Source organism: Onychomys torridus, chromosome 22, assembly GCF_903995425.1.
Source record: "Onychomys torridus chromosome 22, mOncTor1.1, whole genome shotgun sequence".
Classification (NCBI taxonomy): Eukaryota; Metazoa; Chordata; class Mammalia; order Rodentia; family Cricetidae; genus Onychomys; species Onychomys torridus.
In genome coordinates this window covers 18013867-18038227 of record NC_050464.1, presented here as the reverse complement: position 1 = coordinate 18038227, position 24361 = coordinate 18013867, and the positions used below count along the sequence as shown (strand labels likewise).

General features: G+C 51.7%; 2 protein-coding genes across 4 annotated transcripts; one reads left to right on the top strand and one right to left on the bottom strand.

The window, feature by feature from the left end:
• Positions 1-42: 42 nt before the first annotated feature.
• Positions 43-5659, top strand: Nsun5 (NOP2/Sun RNA methyltransferase 5). Of its 2 annotated transcripts, none has more exons than XM_036171741.1 (10): positions 43-166; positions 277-399; positions 910-1084; positions 1164-1272; positions 2694-2832; positions 2926-3041; positions 3875-4053; positions 4219-4429; positions 4502-4645; positions 4784-5659. In XM_036171741.1, the coding sequence occupies exons 1-10, from the start codon at positions 74-76 to the stop codon at positions 4890-4892; spliced, it is 1398 nt and encodes a 465-aa protein (XP_036027634.1). In that variant the 5' UTR covers positions 43-73; the 3' UTR covers positions 4893-5659. The 2 variants fall into 2 exon arrangements, with proteins under 2 accessions (XP_036027634.1, XP_036027635.1); XM_036171742.1 differs by having other exon boundaries at positions 4502-4637; positions 4784-5654.
• Positions 5030-24361, bottom strand: Pom121c (POM121 transmembrane nucleoporin C). Of its 2 annotated transcripts, none has more exons than XM_036171739.1 (13): positions 23719-24361; positions 22315-22530; positions 21642-21800; positions 17587-17667; positions 15688-15859; positions 13796-13887; positions 13149-13222; positions 12678-12802; positions 12469-12571; positions 11763-11936; positions 9449-11062; positions 7390-7515; positions 5030-7008 (listed from the first exon to the last, which is right to left on the bottom strand). In XM_036171739.1, exons 1-13 carry the CDS (start codon positions 24285-24287, stop codon positions 6911-6913), a joined length of 3603 nt encoding a protein of 1200 aa, XP_036027632.1. In that variant the 5' UTR covers positions 24288-24361; the 3' UTR covers positions 5030-6910. The 2 variants fall into 2 exon arrangements, with proteins under 2 accessions (XP_036027632.1, XP_036027633.1); XM_036171740.1 differs by lacking the exon at positions 23719-24361 and adding an exon at positions 23191-23237.

Sequence of the window (24361 nt, the reverse complement as noted above, 5' to 3'; positions counted from 1 at the left end):
GATGTTGCGGCGGCCGCAAAGCCGGGGCCGAGCTTTTGCGACAGTGTCGTAAAGGCTGTGCCGAAGCGGCGGCATGGGGCTGTACGCGGCCGCGGCGGCCGTGCTGGCGGGCGTGGAAAGCCGCCAGGGCTCCCTCAAGGGGCTGGTGTATTCCAGCAGCTTCCAGGTAGTGGGGCCGGGTGCAGGGAGGAAGCGTTGGGGAGCGGGGCCTGGCCGGGCGGGCGTGGGAGGCGAGGCCCGCGGCGGGTGCACAGCGTGTCTGCCCGCGCCCCGCAGAACGTGAAGCAGCTGTACGCGCTGGTGTGCGAGACGCAGCGCTACTCGGCCGTGCTGGACGCCGTGATCGCCAGCGCCGGGCTCCTCCGCGCCGAGAAGAAGCTGCGGCCGCACCTGGCCAAGGTGAGCTTGGCTTCGCTTAGAGCATGGCGTGAAGGGTTAACTAGGACCGAGGCCCAGACTAGCAGTGGCACAGGCTCCCTGCCGGGAAGGGTGATGGTGGCACGGAGGTTGGGTGGGGGTCCAGAGTTCTGCTGAACAGAGGCTACCGGCGGGAAAGGTACAGGCGTGGGAGGCAGGACACCGGGTTTCAATACCGAATCTGCTTCCTGTCCGCCTGCCTGCCTTTTTGGTGACGCTGGAGAGTGAACCCAGAGTCTCTAGCATGCCAGGGAAGAGGTCTACCACTGAGCCACGCCCCCAACATCGTTCTAGGCAGATTCAACTGAGCTGTGTCCCCAGCTCTTTTAAGTTTTTTCTTTAAACATTTATTTATGTATACAATGTTCTGCCTGCATGTGTGCCTGCAGGCCAGGAGAGGGCGCCAGATCTCATTACAGATGGTTGTGAGCCACCATGTGGTTGCTGGGGGGGTTGGGGTTGCTAATAGTGTTTCTATTTTTCTCTATCCAGGTGCTAGTGTATGAATTGTTGCTAGGGAAGGGTTTCCGAGGGGGTGGAGGCCGATGGAAGGCTCTGCTGGGCCGCCATCAGGCGAGGCTCAAGGCTGAGTTGGCTCGGCTCAAGGTTCATCGGGGTGTGAGCCGAAATGAGGACCTGTTGCAAGAGAGTTCCAGGCCTGGCCAAGGTGAACTGGAGGCTGAGGGATGGGTGATGGCCCTCAGGAGGGGCTTGCCTTCCTACCCACTCACTGCTGTGGTTTCTAGCCTGCCAGGTGCCTCGGTTTGTACGTGTGAACACGCTCAAGACCTGCCCTGAGGACGCGATCGATTATTTCAAGAGACAAGGTTTCTCCTACCAGGGTCGGGCTTCCAGGTGAGAACTTGGCACCTGCCTGGGTGCCTTCATTTCCCCGGATGTCCAGATTCCTGGGGAAGCAGGAGTCTATGGGAAGAGAGACTGGGGGTAGTGACTGCTTTCTCTAGATGTTTTTTCCTACTTTCTCAACAAAACTTTCTCTCTTTTAAAAAAGATGCTACTTTTGTTTTAAATGACGTATAAGTATGTATGTCTGTGTGTGCCTGTGTGCATGTACCAAAAGAGGGCATTGGACCCTCTGGAGCAGGAGCTATAGGCAGGGGAGCTGCTGGGCATGGTGCTAGGCACCAAACTTAGGTCCTCTGCAAGAGCAGTATGTGCTCCACTGCTGAGCCATCTCTCTAGCCCCTCCTGCAGTTTATTCCTCCTCATCTTATGAGACCTGTTTTTACCCTAAACGGGTGTTCCTGCAATTCTTCTCTTTTTTTTAAAAAAAGACTTATTTACGTCTACAACATTCTGCCTCCTTGTGTCCCTGCAGGCCAGAAGAGGGCGCCAGATCTCATTACAGATGGTCGTGAGCCACCATGTGGTTGCTGGGAATTGAACTCAGAACCTCTGGAAGAGCAGCCAGTGCCCTTAACCTCTGAGCCATCTCTCCTGCCCCTAATTTCCTGCAATTCTTATTCTATGCTCTGGTGACCCCCTCCATTTGTTCTCTAGCCCATCTGCTCCCTCTCCTTTCTAGTTTCCTGTCTAGATTATAGTCTCTGCAGATGGAGGTCAAGACCCCGCAGGCTGCAGAACAATGTACAGTTTGAAGTATTTGGGAACAGTAGAAGGTTTCTGAAGACACAGTGACCAAAATCAATTCATAATCAGATCAGGTCATCAGGTCTGTGCAAACACTTTTACTGGCCCTTGCAACCCCAAACCCCCTTTTTTAGAGGCAGGGCTTGATGATGTATACTTGTTATCCCCATACCAGGGAGGTTGAGATGGAATTGAGTCCAGATCCTGTCTCAAATAAAGCAGTCCTAGAGCTAGAGCCAGGGCCCAATAGTTAAAGAGTAAACTCTCCTCTTGCAGAGGACCCGAGTTCAGTTCCTAGTGCCCATGTTAGGTGACTTCTAACTCCAGTTCCGGGGGCTCCGATGGCTCTCAGGGAACCTGCTTTCACGTGCACATACTTAAACATAGTTACATAATTTAAAATGATAAAAAGTCGTCTTTTTTTAAAGTGAAAAGCAGGGAGATGGCTCAGTGGTTAAGGGCATGACTGCTTTTTCAGAGGACCGGAGTTTGACTCCCTGAACCCACATGGTGGTCACAACCATCTGCAACTCCAGTCCTAGGGAACCCACTGCCCTTTTGGTCTCCACAGACACCACATGCATGCCGATGCAGACCAAACACCTGAACCCATCATAAACATAAAGGTTAAAACCAAAACCTAACCAGTGGTTGTTCCCTGCCAGCCTGGAGGACTTGCGAACTCTCAAGGGGCAACATTTTCTTCTGGACCCCCTGTTGCCTGAGCTTCTTGTGTTTCCTGCACAGACAGATCTGCATGAGCACCCGCTCTACCACGCTGGCCATCTCATCCTGCAGGACAAGGTCGGGAGCCTGGCCGGGGAAAGGGAGGATGTGTGGGGAGTGACTCTGGGGCTCTGTGTTTACCCGGCTGCCTACCCTCTTCTGCCCTGCTAGGCCAGCTGCCTCCCAGCCATGCTGCTGGCTCCCCCGCCTGGCTCCCATGTCATTGATGCTTGTGCTGCCCCCGGCAACAAGACCAGTTACATTGCGGCCCTTCTGAAGAACCAGGGGTGAGTGCTGGCAGTGAGCTTTGAGGCAGAGGGAGGGGTGTGGTAAAAATCTTGTGCTTTGTGGGGAAAGTCTCGCTAATGATACAGATTGACAGCATGGCCCTAGGCAGCTCATAGCCCAGTACCAAGCCAGGCTATGGGTGTGTGAGACAAAACTCCCTCAAGCCTTTGGGATTTTTCCCAGGCTGGTTATCTGTGGCAGGAACCCCTATAAGCCATTTAAATATGTTGTGCCCTAGCTTTTTGTTTTGTTTTGGATGGTAGTATATTGAGGATTGAATTCTCAAAGCCTTATTACATGCCAGGTAAGCACTCTACCACTGATTTACACCCCAGCCCCTCACTGGGGGATTCTAGGCAGGGGCTCTACCACTGAGCCACACCCCCAGACCTGTGTTCTGGCTTAGTATATGTTAGTTTGATGTTACCTAACTATGGAGCTCCATGCTCCAAAACTTCTCAGTTCAGGGGCTGGCAAAATGTCTCAGCGAGTACTTGCTGCTATTCCAGAGGACAGCAGTACTCAGCACTCACGTCAGGTGGCTCATTACTTCTTAGACTCCATCACAGGCACCCGCATACGTGTCATACACGTAGAGGTCTTTTTTTTTTTAAGAGTTATTTTATGTATACGGTGCTCTATCTGCATGTACACTGCAGGCCAGAAGGGGGCATCAGATCCCATTATAGATGTCTGTGAGCTACCATGTGGTTGCTGGGAATTGACTGGAAGAGCTGCCAATGCTCTTACCCACTGAGTCATCTGTCTGGCCCCCAGGAGTCGTAATTTAGAAGAAATTCTCAGTTCATCCTGCCTCTGTTATCTTCCCCAGGAAGATCTTTGCTTTCGACCAGGATGCTAAGCGACTGGCGGCCATGGCTACATTGCTGGCTCGAGCTGGGGTCTCCTGCTGTGAGGTAGCAGAGAAGGACTTCCTGACAGTTTCTCCCTCCGACCAGCGTTACGGCCAGGTCCAGTACATCTTGCTGGATCCTTCTTGTAGTGGCTCTGGTGAGAAGGGACAGTGCGGCTGTGGTCCTAGCCCCACAGCAACCTGGATACTACAGGCTACCAGTTAATCTGGGTATTACTTCTGACTTGTGACGACAGGCAAATGCTCTCATCTGTAAAATGGGGTTTGGGTGGGTAATGGCTTCCTGGTTGCCTTTCCCATAGGTATGCTGAGCCGGCAGCTGGAGGAGCATGGGGGAGGCACACCTAGCAAGGAGCGTTTGCAGGCCTTGGCAGGGTTCCAGCAGCGGGCTCTGTGCCACGCACTCACCTTCCCCTCCCTGCGACGCCTAGTCTACTCCACGTGTTCCCTTTGCCAAGAAGAGAACGAAGATGTGGTCCAAGAGGCTCTACGGCAGAACTCAGGGCTCTTCAGGTAATGATGTCTCCAGGACCTGAGGTCACAGGCTACTTCTCATCAGGGTCTGAGTCCTCTCCTTCTCCACAGATTAGCTCCTGTCCTACCCACATGGCCTCACCGAGGTCTGAGTACCTTTCCAGGGTCTGAGCACTGCCTCCGGGCTTCCCCCGAGACCACATTCACTGGTGGCTTCTTCATTGCTGTGTTTGAGCGGGCAGAAGTGGTGCCGAGGTAAGGAGGAGGAGCCGAGTTTGTGTTGGAGGCAGGGTCTGTGGAACCCTGGTTGGCCTACAACTCACTCTGCTGAGTGCTAGAATTAAAGGTGTGGGCCAGCATATCTGCTAACCTCTGTCTGGCCTGTCCTTTCAGCCCAGACCCACAGGACAAAGCAGTAGCTCCAGAACCTCTCAGCAAAGCTCCAAAGAGAAAGAGAAGACGCAGAGCAGCAGCTGGTGCCAGCGTGCAGCCAAGCACATAGTGGACACTGAGCCTTACAGCAGACTATTCTGCGTGGGAACTCCGCTCCCCTGGGAGGGACAGATGTGGCCCTGTGGGTCCCTTACTGGGCAGGTCTACCAGTTAGGTTCTTTGCTTCACAAATAAAGGGCCGACAGGTCAATGACAGATCACAGTTTTATTTTTAATGACATAAGCAAGAACAATCTCACATTCATACTAAAAATCTCAGCTACACTCACAGGAACTCAGTCCTGGTAGGAAGCCCCAGCCTCCCTGTCCCTGTCCAGCATGAGCACGGACAAATGTGCTCACACACCGAGGCTATGCCAGGACGCCTCTTCAGGGGCCCTGGATGCAGGCCTGCTGTGGAGCTGAGGTAATTAGCTCAGACTGAATTACAGGGAGGCCCCTTCCTTACCTGAGGCACAGGTAGAGGCTTCCTGTGCAGACCCCACCCGTCCTCACAGGCATTTGGGACTTGAGGTCCGGCTCTTCCCCCAGCTCCACACAACCCAGCCTAACCCCTGCCAGTCACAAAGGGAAGGAACCAGTTACAGCTACATCACATTGTTTATAAAGTAAGAATTACACTTATACGACATGTCCAGAAGGAGCTTTGCCCCCTTAGGAGAGCTGCCGGGGACAGCCATGAGCCCCTCCTTCACACAGGCCTAACTATACGGCTAATTCCTACTATTCAATAGCATTTATACTTAACCACCTCAGTGAACCAAGCTTGAAGGAATTTAAAAGGCAATTTAGCTTAAATATAAAAATAAATTTTTATTTTGTTAAAAAACGTTTAAATATTTTTTTCTTTTAATTTAGACACACGCATTCATACTTCTCCCAAAGAGGATGGGCATGGCAGCCAGGCTCTGGGGCCTAAGGGTTTGGTTTTTGGAAGGAAAGAGACAGGCTGGAAGGACCTTTTGGGAAAACAACAACTAAGGTGTAGTCCATTAATCTACAACTCCAAACGCAGGCAGAGGTCGCCCTTGCCTGGGGTGTGCTGTCGGGAAGGATACGGAAGGAAGTCTGCTCCCACAGGCTCCATCCCCTGGGCTGCCAGCCCTTAAGTCAGAACACTATTGAGAATTCAGGAGTCAGCGCTGGGGCTGTCACGCGGTGCCACTTTCAGCATTCAATTAGCTAGGCCCAGGAGGGCCCAGGCGACATTAAGTCCGGCATTACCAACATGCCGCCACACATACAATTCAATTCTTCCTCCAAACTCGATTCAAGGAGCAACACACATTAACATCAGACAAACACAGTACAAGGCTTGGAAAATACAATCCCGAAGAGGCAAAGTGGCCCGGGGGGTGGCGGGCAGGTGAAGAGGCAACTGGAAGCAGTGGTGGGCAGTCTGCCTGCCCCAAGACTTCTGGAGCAGACTTCTCCCCTGGCTCTGCCAGGCTGTCTTGAGCCACCAACCTTTTGGAGGCTGGACTGGCAGAGGGCTGGAGATGAAGCAGACTTGGCAGAAGAGGCGAGCAGTGCCCACTGGGGTCTCCAAGGCAAAGCAAGAGTCACTGCCATTTCAGAGGACTGAATTGCAGAGGACTGGGGAAGGGCAAAGCAGCAAGAAATGAGGAGAGACCCTGAAGGGACCAGAGGAAGAGACCACTTCTTACAGCCAAGCCAAGCAGGCAAAGCTCGGGGACATTCCGTTCCCCCAATCCACCCAATGTGTACCGGGGTCCCAGTGGGTCCCATGCACCCTCTAGCAGATATGGTGCTCCAGGAAAGGGGGAGGCCGCCTAGGCTACACACTAAACAAGCGCTGGGGCAGCAAGGACAGTATGTACAGATGTTTCTCCAGTTCTCCAGCCTCACCAGTGACTGTTCAAGTAAAGTATCGGGCTTCTGCCCCTCCCTGGGGCACCCACTTTCTCTAGAACAGAAAGGGCCAGGCTGCCGCTTCTGCCCTGGTGACGGGCTGGGTTTGCTATGGAATGCCAAGGGTCAGAGGCTCTTCCTAGCAGTGCTGAGGTCCAGATCTGGGGAAGGGTGGGGGTGGAAACAGGAAGCAGGCTACTTCTTTCGGGTATGCTGTCTTCGGGCCTGGAGTCGCTGTCGAGCCCCCGGGGTCTTGGATCCCGCGCCAATGGAAAAGGAAGGGGCCGCTGATCCTGGAAAGAGCCGACAAGAGCTCATCAGGGCAGCTGCCGCCACCGACAGTGGTGCCTTGCTCTGGGAAGTCAGGTCAACAGCAGAAGCATAGGTGTTCCACCAGGGCTTCTGAAGCTGTTGGGAACTCTCACAGCCCTCTGCGGGAACCCATCATAAACATGCAGGAAAAACACCAATGCGCATAAAAATAAACCTTTGCAAAACAAAATAAAACAAAAAACCCACCAGCACCTGGCTTCCTAAATGCTTGAGTTTCCTGAGAAAGCTCAACTCCACTGTCCAACTCTCCCAGACCCCAAGAGCCAACAACCTGCTATCCTCAAGATCACTCCTGATCCAAGGGACAGGGGTGTCATGCTGGCAACAGACTGGCTGCTTACCGAAAGCTCCAACTCCAACAAAGCCTTGGGCAGGTGTTGAGGAGGCCCCAAAAGAGAGGCTGCTGCTGCCTGCGGTGCCTACGCCAGGGGCAGGGGCACTCTGTCCAAAGGTGGGTGTGGCTGTGCCTAGAGGGGAGAGACAGAAGAGCTGCAGAGACTGGTCCTTGGCACCCAGCGCTGAGGAAGCTGGCCTCTGCCACCCTCCACGTACCACAGCAGCCAGAGGTGTGGGGTGGTCAGGTTAACCCTGCCCTGCCTCTCTTCTCCCTGGTTCCCTGCCTTCCCTCACACTCACCGTGCAGGGTTGTGAACCCTTCCAGGATGCCCTCTGGGAATGGCTCCTGCTCTGCCTGTGCAATTATCTCAGGGCTGCCTTGCTCTGATGCTGCTTCTAAAACACCCAATTCTTCTGTTTTGCTATTTTTGAGACAGTCTGCTACGTAGCCCAGGTTGGCCTGGAATTCTCCAACCTCCTGTCCAAGCCTAAGTGCCGGGATACCAGGCATGCACACCACACCCAGCCCAACTACCGAAGGCTCTTATAAACAGTCCTGGTCCTTTGCAATGTCACCTGCCAATCATTCCTTTTCCCCTCCCACAAAGGACCCTAAACCATCACTCTGCCCATCACCATTCTTAGGTACTAGTGAGAAACTCATAACCCTTGGGTGCCAAAGCACCCATGCAAACTCTCCCCGCGTGTTTCCCATTTCACGTGTATTTGCACTGGTATACCCACCACTCATTCTTGGAAGCGTATAAAAGCCAGAGTCTCTCACCAGCCTGGAGCTGGCTATTTTGGCTAGACTGGCCAACAAGTCCATAAGATCTGCCTACCTCCACACTCAGCACTGGGTTACAGGCACACACTGCCTCCTCACCTAGCTACTGAGCACTGGGATTGAACTCAGACCCTCACACAAGTGGCAAGCACTGACTGCTGAGCCATCTCCCCTGCCCCGTCCACCATCCTGTTTCCACCTATGAACAACCGCCTGGCAAACAGTCCCCTTTCTCTGGTTCTTTCCCTTTCTCACTGCTCCAGATGACTCACTCAACACACCTGCCTCCCGCCTCCCCAAGAGCTTCTCCATTATTTATCAAAGTCAGCAGCTCTTAGGGCCAAAATTCACCCTGCACACAGCAAACAAGCTCTCTCCACCCTTCAGCTTGACATTCTACGGTGACTCCTTGGATGTTTAAAAGGCCAACAGTGAAGCCTGGCTATGACTGTCTTCTACTCTATCTACCAGCCTTACAAACTCCAGCCAACCTTGCCTGTTCTCCACTCCCGAACCCACCAGTCCTGCTGCTGTGCGGTGCCCCCACGCTCCCCTCCCCTGCTGAAGATCTGGAGTTTGAAGGCAGCCTGAGTTACTCAGAAATGGTCTCTCACAAGACACACACACACACACAATAGTAAGTTAAAATGGGCTGGGGAGACGGCTGGTGAGTTAGACGTGGTAACCATATAAAATAAAGCTGGATGTGGCTGTACACCCATGTCTATACCAAACCCATAAACCACAAACATTCTTCCCTTCCATTTATCACTTCCTCAAAGGCATTATGATTTCTGTTTTTTAATGGGGCTGGAGAGAGCTCAAAGGTTCCAGAGAACCTAGGTTCAATTTCTAGCATGAACATGGCAGCTCTCAAGTCCCAGGGGATCCAACACCCTCTTCTGGCTGCTGTGGGCACCAACACGCATATGGTACACAGGCATATATGCATCAAAACACCCATCCACACACATCTTTTTTAACCTGTGTGTGTGTATACATAGGTATGTGCACAAGTGTAGTGCCTGTGGAGGCCGGAAAGTGGCATCAGATCCCTTGGAGCCGCCGCATCTATAGGCAGTTGACAGCCACTGGTGTGGGTGCTAGAACTGAGTTTGGGTCCTCCTTGGGAACAGGTCTTACTCACTGCAGCCCTCCAGAAACTGTTATTGGCTACTCAGGGGCCCTCCATCACTAACGAGCTTGGACTGCCAGCTGTCCTGTAACGTACTTGCTGGCTGTTCTGCACTAAGTCTTCCCACGGTCTGCAGTCTTACCTCCAAACACAGGCTTGCTTTCAGGCGCACTGCCCGCATTGAAGGTGAAGGGTGAGCTCTGGCTGGGTGTGCCTAGGGTGTTCTGACTCAGGCCTCCCCCAAAAGAGGTGGTGGTGCCTGTGGTCCCGCTCTGTGCAGATCCAAAGCTGAAAGTTCCAGAGGTGGAGCTGGTGCCTGGAGTAGCCCCAAGCCCAAAGCCTCCACTGCCAGACGGAGCTGCCGAGCCACCGAATGTGAACGGGGATGGAGCAGAGCTGCCAAATAAAGAGCTGCTGCTCCCACTGGTGGTGGTCTGCGTGGTGGCACCAAAGCCAGATGTGGTGGCTGAACCAAAGGAGAACACCGACGTAGTGTTCCCGAAAGCTGGCTGCGTGCTGGCAGGGGTGCCAAAGGTGGAGGCTGAGGCTTTCAATCCGCCGAAAGCCGGTTGTGCAGCGCCGCCAAAGGTGGCCGGTGCCGGGGCTGCCGATGGGGCCGAGGCCACGGAGTTGCCAAAAGTGAAAGAGCTGCCAAAACTTGGGGCAAGTGCTGGCTTGCTGGCCCCCTCGGTGGCTCCAAACGTGGGCTGTGGGGTGGCTCCAGGGTAGGCTGGCAGCGCAGGCTTGGCACCAGAGCTAAAGGGAATGTTGAAGGTGGGGGTGCTGCTGAAGGTCAGTGTGGGCTGGCTGCTGGTGGCAGGGACTGAGGTGGAGGTGGTGAGGGTGCTGCCAAAGCTACCGAAGCCACCAGTGCTGCCACTGCTGCTGCTGCTGGCCACCGTCTGGGCAGAGCTAGCAAGGGGCTGGCTGAAGGAGGTGCCTGCTGCAGACGCTGCTGCGGCAGGGGGCTTGCCAAACTGGAAGATGGAGGACAGGGTCGGGGCAGAACTGGCAGCAGTGACGGGGGGCGCTCCCCCGAAAAGAAGTGTCTGCGAGGTGGACGTCACGGTACTGCCGGTACTGCTGGCCACAGTGGTCACTCCAAAGCCAAACACAAGCTTCGAGGCAGAAGCTGTGGTGCCAGAGGCCGCTGTGGAGGTGGCAGTGCCCAGGCCAGTGAAGAGAGGGGGTGGGGTGGCTGTAGTGGTGGCTGCAGCAGCTGTCTGCTTCAGGGAGAAGGGGGTGGACAGGGGCATGGCTGTAAATGGCTCCACACTGTCAAAAATGGGCTTGAAAGTGGGAGCTGTGGTACTGGCTGTCGAGGCGAGGGTGGTGCTGGATGAAGTAGTGGTGGTGGCTGAGGAGCTGGATGGCAGGGGACTCTCACTCTCACTTTTAGGGGTGGCCATGAAAATGGGCTTAAACATGGGAGAAGCACAGGCTGGGCCAGGTGTGGCAATGGAGGAAGTGGTGGGTGGGCTCAGCATCCCGAACAGCATGCTGGGCTTTGGGGAGGAGGAGGGAGCCGAGGAGGCTGGGGTGCTGACAGGCTGCTCAGGCTGAGGGACTCCAGGGGACTTGGTATCTGTGAGTGGTGCTGCAGATGCAGAAGGGGCCAGGCCCAGGAAGGCGGCTGTCGGTTTGGAGTCTGAGGAGGTGCTGGCCAGCGGCCCTGTCAGTGGTGAGACAAGAGGGGTCAGGAGGCTGGGTGTCTTCGGAGGCGAAGGGGCTGCAGCAGTTGCTGCCACAGCAGGTTCTGTGAAGAAGAGGAAGTGAGGTGAGTTCTGAGGGGTCTGCAGTGGCACTTCGCATGCTTGTATCCTCCAGTATCCACCACTGCACAGGACTCCAGAAGGCATTATTTCTACCCCAGACTCCAGGAAAGACAGAAGGAAGAGCAGGGGAGCCTAATGAGGGCTGCAAGTGAGGTCATGAAAGAAAAGGCCATTAGCGGAACCATGACGTCTACTTAGTTACCTGCATGTGCCTGTTCATCTGACACAGACCTGCCCTGTTTACCAACCCAGCAAGGCAGTGTCTGTCTGAGCCGAGAGCAAGCTGCATCATCATGGCTGCATGCCAGTGAGAAGCACAGCTACAGCACACATGCTATGTCCATGTGTGGCAGCATGAAGGTACGTACCAGCTGGCAAGGCTCACCAGCCTTACCAGAGAGAAAGGGATTTCAGGTACTCTAGGCTTGGGACCCAGACAGCTAGGACAGCTTATGGGATGAATTATGTCATCCTGCAGACACCTCCCAAGGAAGACCTCATTCTCACAGATGACCCAGGTTCAGAGCAGCTAGCTAGGGCAGCTGGCCTGGAATCAGGAACCCGGTATGACAGCCTGCCTTCCAATTTCCAGAGCAGGGCACTCTGAAGCACAGAGCCAACAGGCTCTACACTCCCTTCACCTCCAAAGCCTGTCATTACAGGGCAGAGTGCTCTGCTTACCTGAGGGTGGTGGGGTTGGAGACTCCTGCATCTTCTTCAAGCTCTCCAACAGTGGGTTAGAGCTAGGGGCTGGGAGGGAGGCTGGGGAGGCAGCAGGAGCCACAGCAGGCGGGGTAAATGAGAAAGGAGGATTGGCAGCAGGTGGGGGTTCACTGGCCGAGGTGGACGCATCATCTGAGGAGGAGAGAGAATCTTCCAGTGTGGGAGTTCCAGAGCAAAGGTACAGGAAGCTCAGAGCCCAAAAGCTTGTTCAAAAATGTTTCCCTAACCTCCCAGGTGGCTCACTGGACTGCAGGCCTCAGTGAAGACCCAAGCAGGTTTCCCAGAGAAGAAGGAACAAAAAGCTGGAGGGTGGGAGTGGGACATGGCCCGTGCTGGAGTGTGCGCAGGAGGACTGGGAGGCTGAGGCCAGCTATGGCCAGACAGTAACATCTTTTCCATAACCAAAACAAAACTTCCAGGTCCCGTGGAACAGTGTTGGTGACAGCTATTGGTAATAAGACTCCTGGTGAAATCAGGGGACAAAAAAATTAAAGAGCTGGCTGTGGAGGCACCCATCTGCAACCCAGCACTTGGGAGGAGGCTGAAGCAGGTTCTGAACTGGAAGACAGCCTGGGATAGAGGAGACTCAAAGGAAAGTCAAGTGCAGCACTTCTCTTCCAAGGAGGCCCCCAGGAGCACCCAGCACTCGGCCCCACATCCTTACCCATCTTGTCCTCCAAGACCTTGTTAAACCACTGCAGCGAGGCTCTCCTCTCCATGTCCAGGTCTTCGGCAGTGATGGAATAGCCAAGCTCAGGCGGGGGAGGCTGCTCAAGAGAACAGGCAGGTTAGGCTGATCACCGGAAGCGGAAGAAGCCTGCTCCCAGCCCTCCTGGTCTGAAAGAGTTGAGAGGGAGGAGGGACAAGCCATACCAGGGTGAGCTGGTCCCCTCGCCGGGAGGGCAGCAACTGCACCTTGCGTTTGCGTTGCCCAGAGTTGCCAGGCGTGGGTGGGGAAGTCCAAGAGTTCTGCTGCTTCCCAGTGGCTGCATCTGTAACTACAGACAAACCCAGGTTTGTTGGCCTCCCCACTCCTCCTCCAGGACAGGATGGTTGTGTTGGAAGACATCATGTCTTCTGTGTGTGAGTGGCCTGGAACTATCTGCAATGTCACTCCAAAGGTGCACACATCTGCTTCTGGGATGGCGATGACCCCAAGCCCCACATGAGCTCATTACCTGCCAGTCCTAACATTCACACTGGACGTCTGCCTTTCTCCCTTCCCGCACTAAGGACCCAGTAAGGGCAAGACCACCTTCTTTCCCTGCCCAGACAGCTGTCACTCAATGGTGCTGTTCCTCTTCCACTGCAGACTACCCCCTGCCCACATGGCTCCTCACTTACCCTTTTCTCCTGGGGACTCCTTGTCTGCTACCAAGGGAGCTGAAGAACTGGAATGGCGGCACGGCTCCTCCTCTCTGGGATTGTGAAAAGGCTGGATTTTGTCTGGGAACACTACCCGGACTGCAAAGCACCTCCCTCCCTCGCTCACTCACACATGGTCAAGTCTAGAGAGACCAAGGCTCTAGGTCTCAGCAGGTCACATGTCACAGTTCTTGTAGAAATGAAGGTGGGCAGCTGACAGAGGCCACGAGCAACTGGTCTTTAATTAAATACAGAATAGGAATCTGCGAAGCCTTACTCAGAGCCTGCCAAGTCTAGGGCCCCAGACTGCATCTTCAGGCTCTGACAGTGGGTTACTGCTGGGAGCTAGGAGCGGAGCTGGTGAGGTAGCAGGCCCATGACAGGTGGAAACATCAAAAAGGCTGGGTAGCAGGCAGGTCCAGACAGACCTGATCCCCGAGGAGCCCAGCTCCAGTGAAGAGTGAGCTGGGCCAGGGACCCCGGCTCCCTGCTGACCCTCTCCTGTCTGAGCACTCCCACTGGAGCACAGACAGAGGGAGCCCTACCATCAGTGCTCAGACTGCACAAAGGGCACCAACTGTGGCAGGCGCTCTTCTAGGGCTGGGTTCTGAAGGGTGATTGATTACCTTGTTTTCTTGGCTGGCCTCTCTGGAGTCTGGGAGCGGGAGGGAGCTGGGCTGGAGAAGGGGGATGAGGTGGGGCCACTCCTCTTCCACAGCTGCAAGTCAAGCAGAGTGACACATCTGGACCACCGCTGGCAACATGACTGCATACAGAAACTCTCAATAGGCCAGGTGGGATGAGGCACACCTTTCACCCCAGTGCTAGGAGGCAGAGGTAGGTGGAGCTCGGTGAATTTGTGGCCAGCCTGGTCTACACAGTGAGTTCCAGGACAGTCAAACCAAACCAAGATAAAAAGAAATCTTTTTGAGGGGCTGGAGAGATGGCTCAGTGGTTAAGAAACACTTGCTGCTCTTGCAGAGGACTCAGGTTTGGTTCCCAGCACCCACTCAGACTGCTCACAAGTACTGTAACTCTGGTGCTAGGAGACTGGATGCTTTCTGGCCTCTGTGGGCACCTAAACTCACACAGGCTCAAATAAATAAAAAATAATTTTTCTTTTTTGTGTCCGAGTCTCACTGTATAGCCCTAGTTACAACTCACTATATAGATCAGGCTGGCCTACACCCTCAAAATAATAAATCTTAAAAGTTTTTTAGGGTTGGGGATTTAGCTCAGTGGTAGAGCACTTGCCTAGCAAGCACAAGGCCCTGGGTTCGATCTTCAGCTCAAAAAAACAAAACAAAACAAAACAAAAAACAAAAAACAAACAAACAAAAAAAACCCAACCTTTTTTTAAACCACGTAAGATAATACTTGTACCCATTATATATTCCAACAAGGATTATCTACAGTAAAAAACATACCCTGTATTTCTGCAGATTCTGACATTCTATCAGAATCAGCTTATTATACACATTAAAAAATACAAGCTGGGCGGGGTGGTGCAAGCCTGAAACCCCAGTACTTGGGAGGCAGAAACAGGAGGAGGATCACTACAAGTTCAAGCCCAGCCTGAGATGTAGATGAACAGTCTTATTAAATAAGAAACACAGAGCCAATTGCAGAGTTAAAAGCCCAAGAGGTCAGAGCAGTAGCTGAGAGCTGAGACTTAAAACCGCCTTTCTTACCCTTAGCTGCCACTGTTGTCCTTCCCCTCTGAAAGAGACCTATTTCCTTTATTGACTTTTTGTTCTGCCTTCTCATTGGTTTTAACCCAAAACACATGACCTCCTCATCACTGCCTGTCTGTACAGACCTCCAGGTCTTCTATGGTTCGTATTGAGATTAAAGGCGTGTGTCTCCGTGCATGACTGTTTCCAATGTGGCCTTGAACTCACAGAGATCCAGAGGGATTTCTGCCTCTGGAATGCTAGGATTAAAGGGGTGAGTGCCACCATTTTCTAGCCTCTCTATCTAGTAGCTGTCCTGTTCTTTGACCCCAGATAAGTTTATTAGGGTGTACAATATTTTGGGGAACACAATACCACCACACTGAGAGGCATAGCAAACTTCAGGATAGGCAGGGATCCATAAGACCTTGTCTCAAAAAACCAAAGCAAACAAAAAGGTAACTGATCTACCTGCACAAGCCCACACAGCTACTAGTGTCAATGCCTACATTAACACCAAAGCAGCCTGGCGGCAAGCTGCCTGGCGTCCCCACCCACAGATGTGAATTCACTCGAAGCAAGAATGACAACTATGTCACGTTTTTAGAAACTTGTACTAAGTTAACTCTTATAACCTCATCTGCACTGCAAACTGAACAAACCCTTTCCACCAGATTGGTACCATTTACTGCACTGGTTTCCCTTGGTGCATGCAGTCTGTTCAGTCCCACAGGTCTATGGCTTATTTGCTGTTTAAGGCTTTGCATTTCTATAGCCTAGAGACTGGTCCAATGCAAGGCAATAGAAAGTGGTCTGCACCCTCTGTTCACAGCCCTGAGACATACCTGTGAGAGGCCACGGGTGGAGCTGTAAGAGCTGGTGATGGCATTGCGGCTGGAGCTGGGTATGCCTCCTGTGCATGTACTGGTCAGGGAGCTCACAGAGGAGGTACGAGACCGTTTGTTCAAGTGGTCATCTGAACTCTGGGAAGCCAGACTTCTCTTCAGGGAGCCAGGCCTAACAGAAGGGAAAAGCAGACATGCTACTTTTCTTCTACTGTTTCTAACAGTTCCGGGACAGTTCCAACACAACTTTCTGAGTACGCCTGAAGGAAGACTATCATAATGTTCTCATGGGCATTATCAGCAAATGGCATGGCTACCCGTAAGTGACTCGGCAAAGCACAGCATGGAAACACAGAGGAGTGCAGAGAGCAGAGCAGAGCCTGGGGCTGGAGGGAAGGGTTACACCTTGACTGGGCTTCACAGGGAAACAGTTTAATGTCTGCTAATGACACCTCAATAAAGCTGTTCAGAGAAAAATCAGCGTTAAGAACCAACCACTCTCCTGAACCTCGAACCCCAAAAGAAACCTCCCATGATCCTCCCTGTAGGCTTGTGTTCCTAGCTCTGCTACAGTATGGTCCCGTTATGTCCCAGGGCACCCCACGTCTACCATGAACCAGTTAGCTGACACTGTAGTAAGATGTGTTTTCTTTCCCCCACGTACCTGTCTACAGGCAAAAACAGCCAGGTGGTCCACTCCTTCCACACACCAGCGCTTTAGTTTCAGAGGACCACTATCTCAGCTAGCTCCCAGAGATCTGCGTTCCCCTTGAAACTGTAGGCTAGAGCCTCCAAAGGCACCTCACCAGCCCAGTCTTTACCTATTTCAGGCCCTTTCACATCTCGGTGGTCCACAACATGTGTGCATGTCTCCCGAAGTACAGTACAAGTGAGCTCAACGCAATGCTTTACAGCCTTTTTTACCATACTGGAACCTACGTCCCTGGCACCCAAACTTCCTCCAACATTTTAAACTCAGATGTAAAGATATTAGTATTTATTTTAAATTCCATGCTATAATATTTCTTGCATGGAAGCCTTGTACCTTGTGACCCTTCTGTGCAGGGTCAACTGTAACATGTCAGTCAGTGAAGCAGAATAAGACAGAAAGACCAATGACAAGACAGGGGCTTATGGGTTTCTTCAGTGGTTCATTTTGTTTGTTTGTTTGTTTGTTTTTTGTTTGTTTGTTTTTGTTTTTTGAGACAGGGTTTCTCTGTGTAGCTTTGGAGCCTGTCCTGGACTAGGCTGGCCTCGAACTCACAGAGATCCGCCTGGCTCTGCCTCCCAAGTGCTGGGATTACAGGCGTGTGCCACCACCGCCCGGCTTCAGTGGTTCACTTAAAGCCCTGCGTGTACTGCCCATTTCTAAGTACGGTTTCACTTGCTACTTGGAAAAGGATGACCTGGAGAAACCAAAGGTTGCTGCCCTTAACAACCTGAACACAAAAGCTTTATGCCTTTAGAACAAGGTGACTGGCATGTTCGCATCTGTAAAATCTCACCTGCTTGCCCACCCCACCTTGCAGTTTCAGAGTATGAAGTGAGACTGTCAGAGTCCTTCAGGAGCTCTCCTGGCTTTGGTCCACTGTGACGTCTCCTCTCCTCCACTCTCCCTGGTGTCAGAGCACTTACTCCAGAAAGATTACCGCAACATTAGCACAATACATAATGTCATTAAACATGGACCTGCTCTGTGTATTTCTCTCATATTAGTGGAAAAACATGAGAAGAAATTGGAGAGAAAATATCTCATCAAGGCAAATTAGTCCAAATATCTTCCAGATTTCAGAGTGTGAACTGGACACAACGCAGAAAGCAAAGAGGAAACTGACAGGGACTCAGCTGTCAAAATGCACTTTTGCGAAGCCTGGTTTCAGTACCGAGGATCTCACTTACTTAGGCACAAATGCAGCAGGGACTCCGTTGGCCACAAGGGGCTCGAATGCTGAATGCCCACTCCCACTGCTATCGTGGCGCCTGTAATAAAGCAAAAAAGCCCTCCATGAAATATTCTGCCTGTCCTCCCAACCCCTCCCTTTAAGCATTTCCTGGGCTGCCATATAGCTCAGCAGGTAAAAGCACATTTGATTCTGGGAATCCCTGGACCCCACAAGTAGAAAAAGAACTGACCCTCATAAGCTGGGCTCTGCCCTCCATGTGTGAACCAACTCACATACAAACACAATAATCAGTGTAAAGAAAACTGAAAGCATTTCTTCATATTCCTAGGGCCCAGCACTACCTCTGTAGAATGTATGTTTCACGGTAAACAAGAAAAGGTTTGTTTCAAACCACTCAGTTCTGGAAAGTATGTTACTCTAAGATTGTCCTGGTAACTAAGGAGGAGCAAGAAAGACTCTAATACACCTCAACTACTCAGGTGCACAAGAAGGAAAAAAAGTTTGTATCAAGTTCTTGTTATTCTGCCCAAACTACATAAAAACTCATTAGGTAGCCTCAGGCTGTCTTTGAACTTCCAATCCTCTGTCTCATCCTCCACAGTGCTGAGAATTATAGGTACTAGCTACCATGCCTGGAAGATTTATCAGTTTTTAGTGGCTGATTTTATATCAAAATATTACAATCGTAAACTTAGCTATATTATAGGTAGCAGTCCACATAGCCCCAGTGCTCCAGAGCTGTTAAAAACGCTCTGTACACTACACACAGATGTGTACTCAGGGGGCTGGAGAGATGGATTAGCAGTTAAGATGGCTCAGCAGTTGGACCTAGACACACCCACATGGCAGTTCACAATGTCTGTAACTCCAGTTCCATGGATCTGGCATCCTCACACAGACATAAATACAGGCCCAATGTACATTATAAATAAATAAATAAATCTTTTCGGTTTGTTTTTTGGTTTTTCTCTGTATAGCTTTATGTCTTTCCTGGAACTCACTCTGTAGCCCATGCTGGCCTTGAACTCTCAGAGATCCGCCTGCCTCATGAGTGCTGGGATTAAAGGTGTGCACCACCACCGCCCAATAAATCTTTTAAAAAAAATTAAAGAGCTGGGGGGTGTTCACCTGGATGGTGAGTTCCATCCAGGCCAGCCTGGTCTACAGAGGAGTTCCAGGAGAGCCAGGGCTGTACAGAGAAACTATCTTGAAAAATCCTAAGAGTCCATTTATGGTTCCAGTGATCACTGCTAAATTCCAATTATGGGGAAAAATAATACGAAATCCTCAGCTACAGGTGAACCAGGGCCAAGAAAAAGAACTATCCTAAAGAACACAAGAAACCTACCTGGGCTGCAATGGCTGTCATTTCCTCCCCGCCTCCCTGGCCATGTGCTGTCCCTGCTAGCTATGGGGCATCAGCACAATGCTTACTTGCCACGCCTCTAACTCCTCTAGCATCCTTCATAAACACATGTGCCAATAAAGATCTCCCTAACTGGAGTGGGGCACAGCAATGCACACAGCTAATCCCAGCACTCAGGAGGCTACAGCACAATGATGAATTCTAGTCTAGCCTGGACTACACAGTAAATCCTACTTACCTGCCTACCCGAACTATATACAGTGAATTCTACCTACCTACCTACCTGTCTATCATCCATCCATCTATCTTGGGTCTTGCTTTTGAGACAGTTTCTGTGTATGACAATCCTGGCTGTTCTGAACTCGATTTGTAGACCAGGCTGGCCTTGCACAGCAATGCACACAGGTAATCTCAGTACTCAGAAGGCTATCGCAGAATGATTATGAATTCTAGTCTAGCCTGGGCTACACAGTAAATTCTATCTATCTATCTATTTATTTAGGCTTTATTTGAAATAGTTTCTCTGTGTGTACCATCTTGGCTATTCTCTTACACCACGAGGCCTCGTGACTTCCAACACTCCATTTTCAACCCTCATGCACTTAGAGTCTGTAATTAGCTTGCTTTTTAACCATTTCAATACATGTCTTGCCAGCAGGAGTGTTGGCACATGGAGAGGCTACTGCCCTTAGGTTCCAGGCCAGCCTGACCTAGAGAACAAGTGCTAGGCCAGGGCTCCAGAGGAAAACCCTGGCTCAAAGACCCCATCCCAGAAAAACAGTGTTCTGGGTCCACATGGGGAGAAGAGAGAACCAACTCCTCCAAGTTCTTGTCAGGCTTCCACCATTTCTTCTGTGGCATGTATGCATCCCTTCCTGATAACCTGCCCCCCCCCCCACTTCAACAGATCAATACAATATAATTTTAAGATTTCAGAAATTGGGGCTGGAAAAACTGGCTCAGCAGTTTAAAGCACTGGCTGTTCTTGCAGTGGACCCAAGGTCAGTTCCCAGCACCCACATGGTGGCTCGCATTTATTTATTATTTGTTTGTTTGTTTATTTATTATGTATACAGAAGAGGGCGCCAGATCTCATTACAGATGGTTGTGAGCCACCATGTGGGTGCTGGGAATTGAACTCAGGACCTCTGCAACAACAGTCGGTGCTCTTAACCTCTAAGCCATCTCTCCAGCCCCTCGCAATTATTTTTAACTCTAGTTCCAGGAGCTCAGAATCCTTATGAACTCCACAGGCATATGTGCATATATATACACACAGATATATGCATGTATATCTGTGTGTATATGTATATATCAACTTGTTTGCCTTGAAATTCCCATGAGGATGAGGAGTAGGGTCTGGTACATAACAGGTGCCTGATAAACACTTGCTGAAAAAAATAGTGGAGGGCTGGTGTGCGGCTCCGTGGCACAGGCCTTGCCCTGAATGCTCCATTAAGGAACTAGGATTATGGCTTACAGGTGAACACTTGCTTAGTATGCAGTAGGTCTTTACTTTTTACTTTTTACTTTTCTGGGACAAGTTTTTCTTTTTTCTTTTTTCTTTTTTTTTTTTCAGACAGGATCTCTGCAGCCCTGGCTGTCCTGGAACTCACTCTGCAGACCAGGCTGTCCTGGAACTCAGAGATCTGCCTGCCTCTGCTTCCTGAGTGCTGGGATTAAAGGTGTGTGCCACCACCGCATGGCTGGGACAAACACTTCTTTCAGCAATTCTATTGGCACTTAATTAAATAACAGAAAAACACAATTGGAAAAGACTTTGAACATTCTCTTTTGAAAATAAAACTGAACAGATTAGCATCCAGGGCTGATGGCTGATCACACATGCCCATGATCCAGCATTTAGGAGGTAGAAGGACTCAAGAGTTGAAGGCTAGCTTGGGTTGCAAAGTCTAACACCAATCTTCCTCTGAATACCTCGAGGGGAACAGGAGATGGGGGCAAGCATCCTAATGCAGGTAAACTCCTGTATAACGCAGAGTCTAAGTACAAGGGAACTGTAGCTCACCTAACCCATGTGTGCTGAGATTCTATGTTGCTTGCCAGGAGACCAGAGGGCAGAGCCAGCCACTAGTTAACCACAGAGGCCAGGCAGTGGTGGCACACACCTTTAATGCCAGTGCTTGGGAGGAGGAAACAGGAGTTCACCCTTTCTATGGCGCGATTCCTAGAGGTAACAAGTCTCTCTAGTGGCTGGCTGCTCTGCTTCTCTGATCTTTCAGCATTTAACCCGATAATTGACTCAGGGTTTTTACTGCTAAGACCAATTAGGATTTGTGCTACACCTGTGCCTTAAAAATGAACAGTAAGCTGGGTGGTGGTGGTGGTGGTGGTGGTGGTGGTGGTGGTGGTGGTGGTGGCGGCCTTAAATTCCAGCACTTGGGAGGCAGAGCCAGATCTGTGAGTTAAAGGCCAGCCTGGTCTACAGAGAGTTCCAGGACAGGTACCAAAACTACACAGAGAAACCCTGTCTCGAAAAACCAAACAAAAAAAAAAAAAAAAAAGAAAGAAATGAACAGTATATTAAAGCCCTTACTACCAAGCTGTTTCCAGGCTCATACTGGAGCTGGCCTCTATATACCTTCATGGAAATCCCCTACACTTGAACAAATTCTCTGGAGTCCCCCCCTGGGAAGGCAGTTGAGTACTCTCCTGATCAGTACCTTCTCTTGGTTTCCTGGCCATCGAGGGGTAGATGGTCTTCCTCCTCCACTGTCCTTTTCTTCTTCTCTTTGAGGGCGCTCAGCACAGTCTCCTTCGCACAAGGGTCCGGGGCATTACTCGATGGTGAAGACAGGGTTGTGTTGAGCATCTGCTCTGGCCTATAATCAAAGACAGGATTCTAGAAACAGGATATTTTAACTATCATGTAGAGAACAGAAACCATAAGCTAACTGACAACTGAGATCTTAACTCATGTATGTATGTGTAAAAACTATGGTGATTCTATGCCTGGTAGCCTATGCCTGTAATTCCAACAGTGTTTGGAGCCAGCCTGGTCTATAAATAAATAGAGTGTGACTGAGCATGCATGTGTGCAGAAATGGCTCAGTGATGAAGAGTTACACAATCATGAGGACTGGTGTTCAGATCCCAGCACCCACACGATAATCCAGGCATCCCACATACCCCTCTCGACCCCAGCTCCAATGGAACTAGAGACAAGAGGACAGCTAAGGCTCGATCAGCTAGACTGAAACATGAGCCTTGGGTTCAGGGAGAGACCCTGGCCTCAAGTGAAAAAGTGAGAGCAATTAAATGAGACCCGAGGCTTTCTCCTGGTTTCCGTGCAGGTGCTTACCTGCAAACACAATTCATATACACACTCATACTCACATTGGTGAGCGGAGTAACTTGCTGTCTGGAGGGGCAATCCTCACTGTCACCGGGCTACACACCATCCTTGAGTTCCGTGCAGACAGCACAGCCTTCTTATGGCCACCATTCCAGCAAACTGTTGGCAGTGCCCCAAGCAAGGAATACTGGGCCTGCTGAATGGGATATCGTCTTCGGGGTGTTATAACGAACCGACTGGATAAAGACCCACAATCTCTGTAGAGAATAGGAGACACATGCTGGAACCACAGAGCCTTAAGAGAGCATCAAATTCGACTGACTGCAGAAACAGAGGCACTAACACTTCTTTCCCAGAGAATATCAACCTCTCTTATTTTTGGCAGTGACGAATCCCGGGGTGTGAGCACTCTGTCACTGAGAGCTCAGACCTTCTATTTTTCTAAGCAACAGGGAACAGAGCATTTTAATGGCAAATTTCTCCCATTCCATCCAAGGACAGGAAATATCAGTTGCTTAATGGCTGTCTCCACCATGGTCTTCAACCAATTAAGATGGAAACTGAAAACCTTGCCCACACAGGTACTTCAGAAGAAAAGCACATATAGTTGGGGTGTGTAGGGATAATTCTGTTCACTCTGTCTGCACTAAATCACCAATACAGAGCCAAAGCTAAACATTAACAGGTATTCATCCTCAACTGAACACACGTATCAGCAGGGCCAGTGAAACAGCTGAATGGGTAAAGGCACTTGCTGCCAAAAACCTGATAACCTGACATCAATCTCAGAGACCCATATGGGGCAAGGAGAAAAGACTCCAGCAAGCTGTCCTCTGAACTGCACATGTATATGCAATTTGAAAAAAAAAAAAAAAATGTTTTCATCCAGAATCTAGGTTGACTGTGGTGGAGCACACCTGTAATCCCAGCACTTTGTAGGTGCAAGCAGGAGGGTCGTCCAAAGTCATCCTCACCTACAGAGTGAGTTCAAGAGACAGCACGAGCTACAAGAGAGCCTGTCTCAAAAAAACAAAAACAAAAACAAAAAAACAAAGGCCAGGGAATGAATGGGCAGGGTGCTTGCCTGCTTTGAATGAAGCTGCGGGTTCGATCCCAGCACAGCAAACAAGCCGGTGTGATGGTGCAAACCTGTAATCCTGTCCTTGAACTCCTCATCCAGAAGGTGGAGACAGGAGGATGAGGAGTTCAGGGACAGCCTCAACCAAAGAAAGGGTTCGAGGTCAGCCAGCCTGGGTCACCAAACACCCTACCTTAAAAAAAGAACAGTAAAGAGACAGCGTAATGAAGAAAGGGGAGGAATAAAAAGAAAGAAAAGCTAGGGCAAAGGCAAAGTAAAGAAAAAAGGAAGGTCAGGGAAAATCGGATTTCCAGGGTGAGCCCTGGGTTAAAACCGCAGCGACCCTAGGAAGATCGCCATAACTTACCGATGGGGCGGCCTCCGGGAGGGTCGTAAAAGCGGGGTGGGGAGCGCGGGGTAGACGTGGTGGACTCGTTGGGCCGCCGACGCGGGCGGCGGGGAGCACGAGGGTGGGCGGCGGCCCGGCCTGTCCCTGGGGTCCTGCGCTAGGGCAGGCTGGGGCGGGCCGGGCTTGCCCAGGTAGCTGCCCATGAGGAGGAGCTCAGCGGGGTCCGGGCCTCCAAGCGGGCTGCGGGGCTCACAGAGGCTGCCGTTGACCGCTGACTTGGCCGGCGGCGGCGAAGCGGTGAGCGCGGGCCGCGGGGGACGGCGCGAGTCACGCACGAACGACGACAGGCCCCGCGGGCCGCGGGGTTCGCGACTCAGGCCCCACCAGGCCGCGCTCGCCCCCACGGCCAGCCAGGCCAGCGCGGCCGCCGCGGGCACCAGGTAGAGCGCGAGGCCGAGGAGCGCTAGGCCGAGTGCCGCGGCACCCGCCGGCCCTCCGCAGCCGCGGGCCCGACCCCGGCCCTCCCGTACACCCAACGGGGGCCGCCGCCGCTCGACTCCGCCAGCCGCCGCAGCCGCCGGAGACATCGCGGCTCCGCGCCGCGGAGCGGACTTAAATATCCCAGGGTACACCGCGCCGCGCGCCGCCGCTGACGTCACTG